This window comes from Leptonychotes weddellii, chromosome 2, assembly GCF_054177405.1.
Source record: "Leptonychotes weddellii isolate Sample4059 chromosome 2, ASM5417740v2, whole genome shotgun sequence".
Classification (NCBI taxonomy): domain Eukaryota; kingdom Metazoa; phylum Chordata; class Mammalia; order Carnivora; family Phocidae; genus Leptonychotes; species Leptonychotes weddellii.
In genome coordinates this window covers 177,970,448-177,986,612 of record NC_138370.1, presented here as the reverse complement: position 1 = coordinate 177,986,612, position 16,165 = coordinate 177,970,448, and the positions used below count along the sequence as shown (strand labels likewise).

General features: G+C 50.2%; 1 protein-coding gene and 1 long non-coding RNA gene across 3 annotated transcripts in view; both read left to right on the top strand.

The window, feature by feature from the left end:
* The first annotated feature begins 1,052 nt into the window (after window positions 1-1,052).
* The window catches only part of MAEA (macrophage erythroblast attacher, E3 ubiquitin ligase), a 32,929-nt gene continuing 17,816 nt past the window's right edge, over window positions 1,053-16,165 (top strand). For both annotated transcript variants that reach the window (XM_081812805.1, XM_081812804.1), the window contains exon 1: window positions 1,053-1,192. In XM_081812805.1, coding sequence (XP_081668931.1) covers window positions 1,124-1,192 — 69 coding nt within the window. In that variant the 5' untranslated portion in view covers window positions 1,053-1,123. The remainder of the gene's footprint in view (window positions 1,193-16,165) is intronic.
* On the top strand, window positions 1,284-6,972 carry LOC145720252 (uncharacterized). Its single transcript, XR_014143139.1, has 2 exons — window positions 1,284-5,725; window positions 6,784-6,972. It is a non-coding gene; the product is annotated as an uncharacterized LOC145720252 (long non-coding RNA).

Here is a 16,165-nt window from a genome sequence, read left to right as displayed (position 1 = left end):
TGGAAATGAGCATGGACATGTTGCATCTATTCACCGTCGGGGAGAAGGCTTGATTAGTATTGAGCTGTAGGCATCTTCTGATTATCCTGATGAATTCACTCATGCTGATGCAACTGGGTACAAGGAACTTGACTTGATCCAGACAGGAAGCTGCTTCTCACCCCAGTATGGTTCTCTCATCACCTGCATGGCATGGGGGGCTGGGCAGAGGTGGGGGGCAGAGGGTCGAGGTGGCTCCCGCTCCCCCAATAGCAGCCCCCCCTTGTGTCGTCTTAGGTGTTTTTCCAACACTGAGTTTAAGTTTTAACAAATTGTTTCAGGAATGAATGTGAAACACGAGAAATGGTTTAATTTGAAAGTCGTCCCCTAATTAATGAAACCTAATTTCATTTCTGTTTAAAAGGGGGAATAAGAGGATTATTTTGAAAGGACAGAATGTGAAATGGTTGGAAAGGAACTACAGCACCGTGTTGGACCCAGGGCCATGTACCACCGGTGGGGAGAGCACACTTTGGGAGCTTCTTTCCTGAAAATCAGTTATAAAAACTCCGCCTTTCCTCTCCCAACAGGAACCTAAGGCTCTACGTTGGGACTCCAGCAGCTGCTACTCGGCCGTAGGGCAGCCCGATGGAAAGTACGTGGCGGACGCTCAGGTGGCCCGCACACGACTGGGCCACTACCACGAGGGAGGGACACCGTCTCGGGGGACCGCCTCCCGGGAGCCCAGGCACCTCCACAGCTGCGCCCCTCGTCAGTCCTCAGCCTCCCTACCCGGGGGGCGCTCTGGACCCCCGCGCGCACACGCCCGCACAGGCCGGAGCATCCCGGCCGGAGGGCCTGTCTTTCCCCGCCGCGAGTTCAAGGAGGAAACCGCCCAGTCGGGCTTCCCGCTGATTGGCTGAACGAGAGAAAGGCCAGAGATGATTGGTCGGGCCGGACGCCTCTCCGCGCGCACGCCGCGGCCGCGCCTTCTCCGCCGCCACTGTCTGGTGGGCGGACGCGATTGGAGCGGACGCGTCGGCTCGCCCCGTCCCGCCCCGCCCCCGCCGGAGGGCGCGACGTCACTACCCGGCGTGCTGCGCGCGGCGCTTCCCCCACCCGCTAATGTTTTGGCCGATTCAAGATGGCGGTGCAGGAGTCAGCTGCTCAGCTCTCCATGACCCTGAAGGTGCAGGAGTACCCGACCCTCAAGGTGGGGTCTGAGGGCCGGGCGAGCGGCCGCGCTTGGCTGGTGCCCGCGGACCGCGGGGGGTCGGAGGGGAGGGAGGAGGGTCAGGGTGGGGGCCGGGGCGCGGCCTGGGGCACCGGGCGGGGTCTGGGGGCTTCTGCGGGGCCGGGCTTCCGGGGTCTGGGGGCTCCGCGGAGCCAGGCTCCCGGGTTTCCCGGGGTCTGGGGGTCGGCAGGGCCGCGCTCCCCAAGATCCGAGGGTCTGCAGGGCCTTGTTCTCCAAGGTCTGGGGGTCTGAAGGGCCGGCCTCCCTGGAGTCTGGGGGGGCCTGTGAGGCCGGTCCCCCGGGCTTCCCGGCGGCGGCGGGTCTGGGAGGCCGGGCTTTCCGGGATCTGGGGTCCTTCGGGCCGGGCGGGTGTGGCGTGGGGCCGCCCATTGCCTGCCCGGCCTTCGAGGACTTCGTGGCAGGGCGTGGAGCGCGTCTGTCTGGCGCCCCGCTTCGCCCTCCAGAGCCCGATTGTGGCCCCTTCGTCCTAAAAAAAAAAAAAAAAAAAGAAAGAAAGAAAGAAAGGAACAAAAAAAAAGGTGAACTGCCCCAGTGACATTTTGCGGTAGGCAGGCTGGTGACTTGGGGGCTGGGATGGAGACCGGGGTTTCCAGGGTGTGGGGTCGCGGGCGCCCAGCAGGAGTGCCCGACGGTTGGTGTCCAGCTGTCCTCCCGGAAGCCTAACGTCAGAAGGTGTTGATGTGTTGCCTTCCAGTCTCTAATTAGGGAACCTGTAAAGAGAGACCTAACGACCTAATGGGCACCCATCTTGTGGGGCGTCACCAAACCTGAAATACAGCCTTTGCCACTCGGTTGCCAGTTGCGTGACCTTGGATGGCCACTTAGCCAAGTCGCCTTCCGTGAGCATGAAGTCCGTGTCTCTAGTGGGAGGGGCCGCACTTGCTCTTTACCTAGTTAGCAGAGGATTTGATGATGACGAGAACAAAGCACCTGGAAACAAGTTCCGTAGGCGATCAAGGTCATAATGTTCCCAGGAGAACCGTGGCTGGGCATTTGTGATTCTGAACTCCTTCCCTGAGAGGCCAGGTAGCTTTTCTCTCCTCCTGGAAGACCCCTGCATCCCCATCCACCTCAGTGGCGACAGGGGGTGGTGGGTGCAGCGTGGTGGGTTCGAATACCGCACCACTTTGTTCATCACTGACAGGGAGACCTCAGGCAGGGTACTTACCTGCTCTGAGATTGCTGACTTCTGTCACACGTGGGTAATGATAGCTCCAGGGCCACCCCAGGTGAATCGGGGGACTCCGTGCTGCCTGGAGTAGTCGTCACTACTCGAGTCAGACTGCCCTGGGCAGTCCTCGCCCGAAAGCAGAAGCGAGGTTTTGTTGCTTTTCATTGACTAGCGGTGGAGCAGTGCCGTTTCTCTGTACCTTGTTTGATCAGGGAGGATAGGGGAGCGCTGCCACTCGTACCAGATGCCTGTTGTCCAGGCCCTTTTAGGATTAGGTGGTGGGTGTTTTTGTATTCAACTCCTTGCAGACCCTGTGGCTCAGAGAAACCATGACATCACCCCACCTGAGGCCCCCAACGAAACATCATTTGGGTTGATGTTTATCCCTCCTTCCCCCACCAAACAAACAAATAAATAAATGAGGCTTTCGTGGGGGAGCCGTTAATTGCTGGGCTGTTGTCTCACTCAGCCTACCCCCAGGTCTGACGTTGGAACTGACAGAACTGTGGCAGTTTATCATGTTTGGGACTGGCTGGTGAGTGTGGGCAACAGCAGACAGGAAGGGATTTCCCCTCCAGGTTCTCTTCTGTCGTTTTATAATCCTGACCGTGATTGATTTCCAGACTTATTAAATAGCCTTTGATTAAAAACAATCCTGCAGATAGTTATACAGGTAAAGAGATATTACAGTGTCATTTCAAGTGAGCTTGCCCGGTTAAAAGGAGTTTTACTTTTGCTTTAGAATGATTTAAGTGAATTTTTGAAATCAGAGAAGTTACTTCCACCATTTTCCCTCACAGATTGTCTGGATCACCTGTAATCCATCAACATGTGTCATTGTTGAGAGTTGACGTTTTTTTCTAGATGTTTTTAGGAGTGATTCCTACTGGATAATGCGGAAATTTCACTGGGAAACTAGGGACCCTTGACTTAGAAGCATAAGTTAATACAGAATTAATACAGAATACTTAGGAGCTGTGCTGGTCACGGTCTTGAGCACGGTCCAGATGCAGGTGCCTCAGGGCGGCAGGGGCACTGTGCAGACAGCAGGGAGAGGGGAGTGAGGGTCGGGGGGCTGGAGTTCTGAAAGGTGTATGCAGGGTACCAGGAGCCGAGTGCTCCTTGCTTTCTTGACAGGCAGTTCCTCCTCGGACTCAATGGAGGTTCCTTGCTATTCAGAGGATTGGCAAACCCGGCCAGGTTCCTCACAGCCCCAGGGCTGGTGGGGGGCTCCTGGGTACCTGGTGGGCACTGGTCTTGCCTCCTGGTACAGTGGGAAGAGAATGGCATGGTCGTGACATATGCAGCCGCATGCGTTGAGCTGGACACCCTCTCTTCACTGAGCCCTCAGTCCTGGGGGGAGCTGGGCCAGCACAGGCCTCTCAATGGCCTGTGGACCTTCAGGCTGGGTGGTTCTCTGTAGTGGGGGCTGTGCATTATAGGATGTTTAGCGGTACCCCTGGCTTCTGTCCACCCCCAAAATGTCTCCAGACATTGCTAGATGTCCCCTGGGGGGCAGAATCGCCCTGGTGAGAACCACTGGAGTGGATTTTGCTTTGTGGAACTTGTTTTTATGTTCTTAAAACAGCAGGGAGTGTGGGGTTCGTGGAACACACTTTTGTGTTCTGGGCCTGGCTGTGAGTCTACCTGTGAGCTCCTTGAACTGGAGGCCCTGTTTTAATTATGCTTTTAAAAGTATTCTCTTGGGGGCACCTGGCTGGCTCAGTTGGTGAAGCGTCTGCCTTCGGCTCAGGTCATGAACTCAGGGTCCTGGGATCGAGTTCTGCATCAGGCTCCTTGCTCAGCAGGGAGTCTGCTTCTCGCTCTTCTGCTGCCCCTGCTCGTGTTCACTCTCTCTCAAATAAATAAATAAAATCTTAAAAAAAAAAAGTGTTCTCTTATAAAAGTAACTTATGTTTACTTTCCAAATTATTCTGCTAATCATCCTGTTAATATTTTGGTATATTGACTTCTGTTTTTTCCCCTCAGAAAACTGAAGTAAAGTAATATTTTAGAGACCTTCTTTACCACTACCCAAATCAGGTGGGGGTCTTCACAGCCCAGGAGAAAGGGTCTGGCATTGGTCCCTGGGAGCCCTGGCTCTGGACCCCCTGACTCCTCACCTTGAGTCTCACCTGTGCCTCTCTTGGTGCTCACCTGGGGCCTCTTCTTGGTCCTCCCAGCCTGACCCAGCTCAGTCCCCCATCCCAGCTGCCCTCTCTTCTTCACGCATGACAGGCTGGGGGGGCGGCGCATGGGGCATTGCTCCCAGCTGGGTCTGTGGGCGTATTCTTTTGTGTCTCTGAATTCTCTATAGGACTGTTGAAATGTTCTGCTTTTAATTTGGTGACAGTCTTGTTGACCAAATACTGGTCTGCAATTTCTAAGCCTGGGTTTGTGCCTGTTATAGAAAGTCTGGGTGCCAATTATATGCCTAAAGTTATAACTTTTCCAGCTTGGTCTTGGCTGGATTTAGGGGATCTTGTGTTCTCAAGTTTGAGAAACAGTGGTAAGCGTGAGTGTTTGGCCTTAAGAGACAAAATCCTAAGTATGCTGAGTCCGGGAGGGTGGCGGTAGGCGAGGTCCTCACTTTTTTTTACTTTAGATTTTTTGGTTTACAGAGTGAGCCGTTTCTTCTCTCAGAGGTGGTTGTATCACTTGAAGGACGCCGACTCTCTCTCTGGCTTGGGGCAGGCATCTATGTGTGATGCCCTTCCTCTTCTCAGGCTCCAACCTTGTCAGACCTCCAGAGCACTGTCTGCGCTTACCCGAAAGAGCCTCGGACTGCCTTTGCCTTCCAGAATCCTGCCAGAGCTAGAGCACGGTTGAAGTGCTTTCTTCTTACCCTTTGCATCCTCCTGAGCTGCTCCTCTTGTCTCTCACGCCACTGCTCGGATACTTGGCCACAGACGAGAACGCTGGGGTGGTATGGGCCTCCGGGGACAGGTGCGGGTCCACGTCAGGGTGGGTGCCCTGCTAGCTGCAGGCCGTTCGTGTTATTTTAAACAAGCTTCATGCCAGGAAATGGGGCTTCCCAGTTTCCCGTTCTCTGTAGCGGTGGGGTGTGCTAGAGCCAATTCAAGCCCCAGCCCCAGGCAAGCAGCTTCAGCAGTGGGCAGGGGCAGCTGTGCAACAGACGCTTAGTATTGGGTCTCAAGGTGGGGCTTGCTGTTGCTTCTCCCTCACGGAGCCACCGCGAGGCACCCCAGAGCCGAGGTGCCAGACCCTGAAGGCCTCCTGCTCCTTGCTGCTCTTGAAGAACCTCTGCACGCTCGGTGGGCACTGCCGGTGACGCTGGTGTGTCACAGAGAAAAAGACAAGTGAGGTCCCTGTCCTGTTGCCACTAGGTTTGGCAGGAGGGAGGCCGTTAAACAAGTGGATGCAAAACATTTCCGATCCTTGAACGAGTAGAGTCAGGCACGCGGGGGGCATGGCCCACAGGGGGTGCGATGGTCTTCGGTGGGCAGCCAGGGCACTTGCACGTTGGGGGAAAGCTCTGTGGGCTGTGTTGAAGTCTTGGCAGACCCTAGCACCGTTGGCACACAGTCCCACGGGAGCGGTAGGGCTCAGGGTGTTCCCAGAGCCACACAGAGGCCATGACGGTGGGCCCCTGAGGGCTTGGACCTCGCCATGGACCGTGTGTGCAGGCCAGCAGGAGTGGAGAGCAAGCTGGGAGGAGGCCGGCTGCTGTGTGTGGCATGTGCCCCCCAGTGGGGCCGCTCGGTGCGGACCGAAACACGGCAGAGCACGGTCTGCCAGGGGCGCCTGTTGGTCTTTTCAGGAGTACGTTGTTTTAGAATCTTTATCCCTGGGTACAGTAGTTTGAAAGCTTTCTGAGAAAAAGATTTATTCACTGTTTGAGTAACAACTAAGTGATAGAAACTAGGTATTATTAAATAGTTTAACAACCCAACTAACTCTTCAGCTGAACGTGGCTGATGGAGGAAAACAGCCACCTGTGCTGACGGTCTCACTGACCGTCACCTCCTGACTGTGAACCCTGGGTACCGCACGGCCCCCGCTTCCTGCGTGCGGCTCCGAGCCCACGTGGCCCGAGCCTGGCCTCGTCACCCACTTTTCACTCGTGACAGCTACCGCCCTCCTTGGGTCTGCTTGTACCTTGTGGGGGAGCTGCCCCACCAGTGGCCAGCTGTGCCCCGAGCCTGCCCCTCTGGCCTGCGGCTCCAGCACTTGCATCTCTCCCCTCCCATCTCAGTTTCCCCTTTTTACTGGGACCCATCAGCATGCACATGGCTCTCATTGCCCCATGTCCTCTTCCAGCTGCTGCCTCCTTTTCCTGCCCCTCCTCCCGTGTGTCTCTCCGGGTTCAGGTCAGAAGTTTTGCCCCTAACATTCCATGAAAATGTTTTTGTCACAGTTGACTTGACGCTGCTAAGTGGCCAGTTGCCGGGCAGTCGCCTCCTTCACTTGCCCCCCGGGTGCCGTTCTCTCGCTTCCTCACGGCTCGTCTTCTGCAGATGCCTTTGCCGTTCCTGTGCATCCTCCAGCCTGGGGGTCGTTGAGTCGTCTGGCAGCAGGCAGCCCTCGAGAGGTCTCTGTGCTCTGTCTCCAACTCCTGCCTCCAGCCAGGCCCCACCCTGAACTCCCACATGGATCGTCGGCCACCTGCTCGGTCTCCTTACACATCTGAGCGGGGCTCAGAAGGTACCACGCAAAACCCAGCAGTGCCTGATCTTGGCCTCCCTGCCCCAGACCTCGTGCTCCTTGGCACCCAGCCAGCCCATCCCAAGTGAAGACAGTGTCCTCCTGCCCCTTGTGCAGGGTTTGGTAAAAAAAACCCTGGGGGTGTTCCTGATGCCTGTGTTTGCTGTGATCTTTCTGGGATCCGTGATCCCCTTGTTGGTCTACATTGGCTGCAGGGCTCCAGTCCGCTTGTGGGCAGCGGGAACGGGAGGGGAAGCTGCCGGCTCCCTCACGGGGCCTCCCAGAAGTGCTGTTCAGCATTTATGCTTAAGCTCAGAGGCCAGAACTTGCGGTTGGCTGTCTCTAGCTTCAAAGGGACCCGAAGACAAAAACAGCCTGGTGGTGGGCTTATTGCTGCCCTAGCCCTGAATGAAGTTGGGGTTTGTGGCTCCTGTTCTCTGTCCCTTCCTCTGTTTTATTTCCTTTACAGCTTTGATCACAGTCTGACAGAACTGCCTTCAGTCTGCTTGCTTTTCTGTCAGAGGCCCTCATTACAATACGTGCTCCTCAGGGCAAGAGGCTGTGTTTTGCTCCATCACTCCCTGGCTTTGGCCAGGCCTCCAGGGATCCTTACGGTGTCTTGCAGTGAGCCCCTCCTCCCTGAAACACAGTCCTGTTTGGCCCCCAGGCTCGCCACCCTGGCCGGGTTCCTCCCCAGCTCACAGCCGCCCCTCCACCTCCGTGTGACCACCCGCCGTGCTGGTGACCTCGTGTGGTCTCCTATGCTCTGAGGGTACCAGTGACTCCCAGATGGTTAGTCCCCAGTCCCAGAGCGCAGGATCCAGTGGCCGCACTTGGATCTCTGTAGGTAGCTCCGCATACGTAGACCTGAACTTCTTAACTTACCTGCCTCCTCCCCAAACCTACTCCCCGTCTTCCTTGGCTCAGGTTAAAGCCTTGACCACTCTGTCCTCACAGCTTGCATCCATATGTCCTTCTGCTCTGGCTCCAACACGGATTCAGAATTTGACTGCGTCTTACCTTCTCTCCTCCTGCCACCGTGGCAGAAACCATCTCTGGGTTGAAGTAGCCTCCTGCCTAGTCCCAGCTGCACCCATGCCCAGCACAGCCATCACATCGCTGTACCACACCGTGCCATTCTCCTGTCCTAGTAGCTTCCTGTGCTACCTGGGGTGCAGAGCGAGGTTGTTAGCGTAGCTCTGCAGGCCCTGTGACTTCACCTCGGCCTTCTCCTTCCCATCTTCCTCCTCCATCTCTGCTCCCCTCGGGCACTTAGCCATTGGTCTCCCTGCTGCTAGAAGATGTGCTGGCGTGGGGGGCCTCCGGGCCTTTGTACTTGTTTACTTTGCCTGGAATCCTCTTCCTTCAGGTATTCGTCTGTCTTATTCCCTCACCTTCTTGGATCTTTGCTCAGGTGTCACCTTCTTAGCGAGATCACTTTATTTAAACTGGGAGCCCTACCATCTCCCTCTTCTCGGTTTTCCTCCCTAGCTGTTACTGTCATACTGCATTTTGCTTCTTTGTTTCTAACCCCTGGGATTGTAAGTTTTATGGAGGGCAGAGAAGAAATATTTCTTCGGTTAACGAATGAACTATTAAATATTATTTTGGCAATTCTGTCCAAAGAAATAAAAATTGAAACAGAAATAAATGTAACTTCGAATGGATGAGACGTAATATGATATATACCCAGAGAACACAAACAAGCTAATTGGAAAATTACTACAGTTAATGAGAAAGTCTGTGTCAGCAATAACCAGTTAAAGCACCTCATGGGAAAATACCCATTCACCATAACCTAACAGCAACAGAAATAAAATGTCAGGGTAAGCTTTACTGGGCATCGTGATGGATACTGAAGGAGACACAACATGGTTTCTTCTTTCTCCACAACATGGAGGCCTAGGGAAGACCAGTAACAGCAGAGAGTGTTGTGTCTGAACAGACTGATGACTGGAGGTACCATCCGACTTTTTTGTGCTGGATCCCGTATTTCTTACTTGTAATCGGAAGAACCCAGGAGGGTGGGGCCTGATGCCAGAGGCAGGTGTGACCCTCGTTGCACAGCTGTTGCTTCTAGTCACACCTTATAGCTAACCCGCGAGGCAGCCTGCTCGGCCGGTGGTACGTACGCGGGTCGGTTCGGGTGCCCATGTGTGGTTGGTGTGCTGTGTTTGGTCAGTGATCCCGTCCCGGGGCATGGAGGGCACTTGAGCGCGTGGAGGCCCTAGTGCTCCCAGCATGCAGGTGTTGGTGGCTCGTACTCTGCTGCATTGCAGCTCGTGTTGCTTTGCTCATACCTCCCTTTCTAAAACGGACCAGTGGCACGAGAAGATTTCTGCAGGTACCCAGCGGACGGCCGGTGAGACGGTCTTGCCCTGAGAGAAGAGAGCACAGAGGTGCTGACAGCGCTCTTCCCGCCTCGAGCTCTGTCAGCCACTCTGAACGGTCTTCCTCCTCAGAGCCCCCTCGAGGCTGACCAGAAGTGTCATTTTCTTTAAGAAGCCTTCTGAAACTGGATGCGCCTCCCTCAGGGTGTGTGCTGTGCTTGGGAGATGGGCCCGGGGGAGCAGGAAGCCATTGCCATTGGGAGACTGACCCATGCCATACGGGAACATGAGGCAGAGTGCCATCTAACGCTGCAGAAGATGTCCTGGCTTTGTGATGAATAGTTAGAAACCTCTTCTGAGGCTGCTTCGTTGTGAAAGATAAAAAGTCCCATGACATTGGGGAAATCCTTCCTTCCTGTGCTGGTAGAAATGGCTGAAAACATGATGACAAACTAAGATGCATTTCTTTGTCAGCAAATACTGTCAGAAAACCCACAGCAAACATTGGAGAAGGTTTGAAGAAACTAAAGCAAATGACACAGTGTAGGAGGATTGCTATAGAGCTGGGTGAAAGTACAGATGTTTTATACAAATCTTAACTTATGGTGTTTGCCAGATTCTGTTTCAATTATGAAAACAGGAAGGATTACTTTTTATGAGTCACTGAAGGGGAAAGATGTACTGAAGGAAATATAATTTAACATCAGCTAACAGAGAAATCCTGTGATCTTAAAAGCTATAATGCAATAAATTACCAAGGAAAAATTGAGTGGATTTGATTAATACATGTTTAAATCTTTGGTATACTCAGATAAGACAGAACCAGAATTTAAAAGCAAATAACGATTTTAAAAAGCCACCAAATATGAACCATAAAGAGCTGATTCACATTGATGGGAAAGATCCAAAACCTCTTTTCCTTATTGAGTTTTAGACAAGGAGCACAAAGGGAAAATGTATTGGATTGAACCATGTAAAATTGCTATTTTGTGGGTTAAAAGACAATGGTTGAATAGGTTTATAACATGTAAAGAGATTTAAAAAAAAAAAAAAACCTTCCATAAAGAAAAGCTCAGGATGAAGTGGCTTCACTAGTGAATTCTGTTAAATGTTTAAAGAAGAATTAACACTGATCCTTAACAAGCTCTTCAAAAAAATAGAAGAGAAAGGAACATTTCCCAACTCACTCTGTGCGGTCAGTATTACCCTGATACCAAAACCAGACACACATATCCAAGAAAACTACAGACCAGTATTCCCTATGAATGAATATAGGTCTTAAAATCCTCTACAACACGCTAGCAAACTGTATCGGACAACATATGAAAAGGATTATGTACCAGGAGTAAACGGGATTTACCCCAGGATTGCAGGGTTGGTTCAACATGCAAAAAGCATGTATAAAAAACAGTATAAAGGACAAAAGCCACATGATCATCTCAACAGACACAGGAAAAAAAGCACTTGACAGAATCCAACGCTTATTCATGGTAAAAACACTTAATAAACTAGGAAAAGGAGAGAACTTCCTTAACCTGATCAAGAGCATCTATGCAAAAACCACAGCTAACATCATGCTTAGTGGTAAAAGACTGAAAACTTTTTCCCCTAAGACAAAGAAGCAAGGATGTCCATTCTGGCCACTTCTGATTCACCATTGTCCTGGAGATTGTAATCAGGGCAGTTAGGCAAGAAAAAGAAATAACAGACGTTCAGAATGGAAAGGAAGAAACAAAACTCTATTTGCAGACGAAATGATCTCATAGATGGAAAGTCCTAAGGAATATACACACACAGACACACACAAAACTTATCAGAACTCATAAACTAGTTCAACCATGTTGCAGGATACAAGATAAGTATGTAAAAATAAGTTGTACTTCTATATTCTAGATATGGACAATCGAAAAGTAATGAGGAAAACAATTTTCCTTATAACAGCATGAAAAATAATAAAATAGGAATAAGACTTCACTGTTAAGATAGCAATAAATTGATCCATAGATTCAATCCAATCCATATCAAAACACTAGCTGGCTCTTTTGCAGAAATTGAGAAGCCAGTCCTAAAATTCATATGGAAATGCAGGGGGTCCAGAATAGCCAAGACAGTCATCTGAGACCACTCAGGCTGCACTAACAAAATACCACAGACTGGAGTGACTGAAACAACAGATATTTATTTCTTAACAGTTCTGGAGGCTGGGAGGTCCAAGAGCAAGGGGCCATCAGATTTGGTTTGTGGTGACCCTTGTTTTGGTTTGCAGATGGCTGCCTTCCCACTGTGTGCTCACATTGATCCCATTATGGAGTCCCCACACTTGTGACCTCATCTGAACCTAATTTTGTTTCAGACGCCCAACTCCAGATAACCATCACACTGGGGACTAAGGCTTCAACATACGAATTTTGTGGGGGGGACCCAAACATTCAGCCAATAGCAATCTTAGAAAAGAACAAAGTTGTAGGGCTCACATTTCCTACTTTCAAAACTTACTACAAACTACACTTATTGATTACTGGTTAAAAGGCTAAAGATAGATCAGTGGGCTAGAACTGAGAGTCCAGACATAAGCCCATACATAGTAATTCTCAGTAAGGGTGCTAGGACAGTTACATAGGGAAGGGAGAGGCTTTTCAACAAACGGTTCCAAGACAACTGGATATCAACTTGCAAAAGAAAGAAGTTGAGTCCTTCCCTCACACCATATATGAGCATTAAGTCAAAATGGATCAAAGGTTAAATGTAAGAGCTAAGATTCTTAGATATAACACCTAAAGCACAGGAAACCAAAACAATTGTAGGTTGGACTTCAAAAGTGAAAAGCTCATGCTTCCGAGGACAGAATCGAGAGAAATGTTTGCATGTCACCTCTGGTAATCTAGTAGTGTCCAGAATCTACTAAGAGTCCTTAAAATTCAATAATGTAATGACATCCCAATTTTAAAATGAGCAAAGGGTTTGAATAGACTTTTCCAGAGAAGATACACAAACAGCTAATAAGCATTGAGAAGCTATTCAACATTATTAGTCGTTTACGAAATTCAAATTGAAAACCAGAATGAGATACCACTTTATGCTCCCTAGAATGACTAATCAGAAAGATGGACGGTAGCAAGTGTTGGATGAGGATGTGGAGAAACTGAAGCCCTCAGACAGTGCTGGGGCGCATAAAATGGTAGAGACACTGAAAGGCAGTCCTGCAGTTCTTCAAAAAGTTCAACAGAGAGTGGCCAGCAATTCCACTCCTCGGTAGAGCCCCCGAAGAAGGGAAAAGGTGTCCCCACAAAAGCTTGTGCAGGAGTCTTTGTGGCCTTATTACTCATAATAGCCAAAAACGTGTGAATGTGTAAGCAAATGTGGTATGCCTGTGGGATGGAACACTGTTCTTCAGCCATAAAAAGGAATGAAGTACATGTTACATTGTGACTGAACCATGAAAACATTATGCGAAGTTAAAAAAGCCAGACCAAAGGCCGTCAAGTGTATGATTCCATGAGTACGAAGTGTCTGCGCTGGGCAGATCCCTGTAGGCAGGGAGTGGACTATTAGTGGTCGGTTGCCTGACCGTGGGGAGGACTTCATAGGTACAGGATTTCTCTTGGGGCTGATGAAATGTTCTGGAAGTATTTTGCGGTGATAGTTGTACAACCTTGTGTTTATATTAAAAACTAGATTGTATACTTTAAGAGGGTGAGTTTTATGGTATCTGAGTTACATTTCAGTTAAAAATTGGTAACATAATGATGGCCTGTCAGTTATTTTCGTACGATTCAACTTAATAGACAGTTAAAGAGCACTCGTGCAGGGGTGCCTGGGGGGCTCAGTCGGTTAAGCTTCTGACTGTTGATGTCAGCTCGGGTCTTAATCTCAGGGCCGTGAGTTCAAGCCCCGCATGGAGCCTTCATAAGAAGAGAAAAAAGCATTCCTGCACAGTGCTGGCCGACCTGGGGAGAGAACCCGTGACCTACGACTGCACACACGTGCAGTTAACTTTTAGGATCAGGCCACAGTGTTGGAGTAGCCAGGTCCAAGGTCAGACAGAGCTCTGATAACTGCTGTCACATCCCCTCCACACGCTCCCTGCCAGCCACACGTGGGGTCCCGTTGACCCCACACCTCACCACAGGTTTTCTGTAACTACACTATCCAGTACACCAGCCCTGAGCCCCGTGTGGCTGTTGAGGACTTGAAATTTTGCTGGTCCAAATATGTGCTCTAAGTGTAAAATAAAATGTGTATTGGCTTTTAAAGACTTAGCATGGAGAGAAAAAATAATGCAAAATGTCTAATAAATGAAATATTCGGGGTGCATTGGATTAAGTAAAATAAACTAAAACCCGTTTCATCCCGTTCTTTTTAACGTGGCTGCTAGAAAACTTAAAATTATGTGCGTACGCAGCTCACAGTGCTCTTGGACAGCACTGCTCTGTGGCTTTATCCTTTCCATTTCTCTTTTGTCCACGTATGCTCTAGTTATCTTTCTGTGGCCATTCAGATTTATAGTGAGTACCACTATTGTGGACTTGCCCTCCCCATCTTTGTTCTCTGTCTCCTGTGCTTTTGTGTGTCTGTTTTTCGTTTCCTTCTTGGTAGATTGATAAGGTTTTCTTTGTTCCGTTTAATTTCCTCTTGTGGTTTGGCAAGCTCACAAACACACCCAGGTTGTGACAGATCCGAAAGGTCTCCAGACATTGTTTCCAAGGGTCCCCTGGGGAGTAGCCTCCCACTGGTCTGCTGGTGTTGGCATATCCCATAAAGGGACCCCACAGCTGCACTGTGTGTCTCGCTTTTCCCCCTGCCCATGCCTGAGCTTCATTGTGCGGCACCCCACGTCAGTGGGCAGTTTACCATCCCCATGGATGTATGTTTGAGATGGCTCCAATCTTGGGCTTAGGAATAAAACCACTAATGAGCGTTTGTATACAGTCTCTTTGTGGTTACTCTGTGTGTTTCTCTTGGGATTGGAATTGCTGAATGATGTGATACGTGTATGTTTACTGTCGTAAGAAACAGCCAGACTCTGTTCCTGAGGATCACCCACACCACTGCCAGTGAGAGCATCCAGGTGTCCTGAGCCTGGCCGGCAGGTGGTGGAAAGTCTTCCTAGCATGCAGTAGCGTCCTGTCTTGGGCTCTCCGGAGAAACAGAACCATCCAGTAAGGGAGGGAGACACAGGGAGAGGAAACGGGGGAAGGGGAGAGAGGTTGAGACTGACTGTACAGAATTGGCTTACGGGATTATGGGGGCTGAAAAGATCTGCAGTGGGCAAGCAGGAGCCCCAGGAGAGCTGACGAAAGTCTGCTTCACTCAGCCCAGCATTCAAACGAGATTCTCCAGACATACCCAGAGCCGCATCTACCCTGTGTCTGCACCGTGTGGCCTGGTCAGCTTGACAACACATACAGCTAACCCTCATGTGTCCCATTGTGGCTTGAATTTGCATATTTCTGACTAATGATGTTATGTGTCTTTATTATTAGCCTTTTATATATCTTCTTTTGTGACTTTTTGTTAAAACCTTTTGCCCGTTTTAAAAATGGGATTGTCTTCTTGGTCTTGAGTTGTAAGTTTTAAATACGTTCTAGATATAAGTCCTTTGTTAGGTTTACATACACTGAATGTTTTCTCCTCGTCTGTGGCTTGTCTTAAATAATTGTCTTTCAAAGTTTTAGTTTGATAAGGTTTAATTAATGAATTTTTTTTTATAGTTAGTGCATTCTGTATCCCTGTGAGAAATCTTTGCCTACTTAAGGTTGTGAAGGTTTTCTCCTATGTTCCCATCTAGAATTCTATAGTTTTAGCTTTGACGTTTGAGTCCGTGGCCATTTAAGAATTTTTTTGGACCGAGTGAGGTCCGGGCTGAGGTCCTCCCTCTCCCATGTGGCTGTCCAGTTCTGCATTGTTGCGGAGCAGGTCCTCTCTGCCCTGGGTTGCTGGGCTCCTTGGTTGGCGGTCCGTTTCTGGGCTCTCCGCCCCGCACCAATCCTGGTGCACAGCGGCACCAGGGCCCCACTGTCTCGTTCGATATAGCTTCATGGTAGCTGTTGGAATCAGATACCGTTGCCATGTATTATCAGCGTCGTAGGAATATTTTTTTACTGTGGTCAGACATAACGTGAAACCAACCATCTTCATCACTTCTAAGTGTGCAGCAGTATTAGCTGTATGCATGTAAGGTCTCTAGAACTTTTCAGCATGCACAGCTGGAACTATGTACACGTTTGTGTTGATCAGTTAAAAGTGCGGTTGACTGGGTGCTTATAAACAACAGAAAGTTCTTCTCCCAAGTCCTGGAGGCTGGAAGTCCAAGACAGGAGTGCCAGGGTGGTCTGGTTCTGGTGAGGGCCTCTTCATGCGTCCCATGTGGTGAAGACAGCCAGTGGTCCTTTTAGAAGGATGCTGATCCCAGTCATGAGGGCCGCACCCTTGTAACCCGGTCACCTCCCAGAGCTCCATCCCCGTATGCCGTCCCGTTGCGGGTAGCATTTTTGTCTGTGTGTTATGAGGGTGGGGACACATTCAGTCTGTTGCACCATTAAACCCCTCCCCTTTCCTCCAGCCCCCGGTAGCCTCCCTCCTTCCTTCTGTTTCTGATCGTTTGGCTGCTCTCCGTATCTCACGGGAGAAGAATCATACAGTTTAGTCTTTTTGTGACTGGCTATTTCACTTGGCATAATGTCCTGCAGGTTCATCCATGTTGCAGCATATGGTAAGATTTCCTTCTTTGTAAGGCTGAATAACATTCCATTGGGTGTATACACC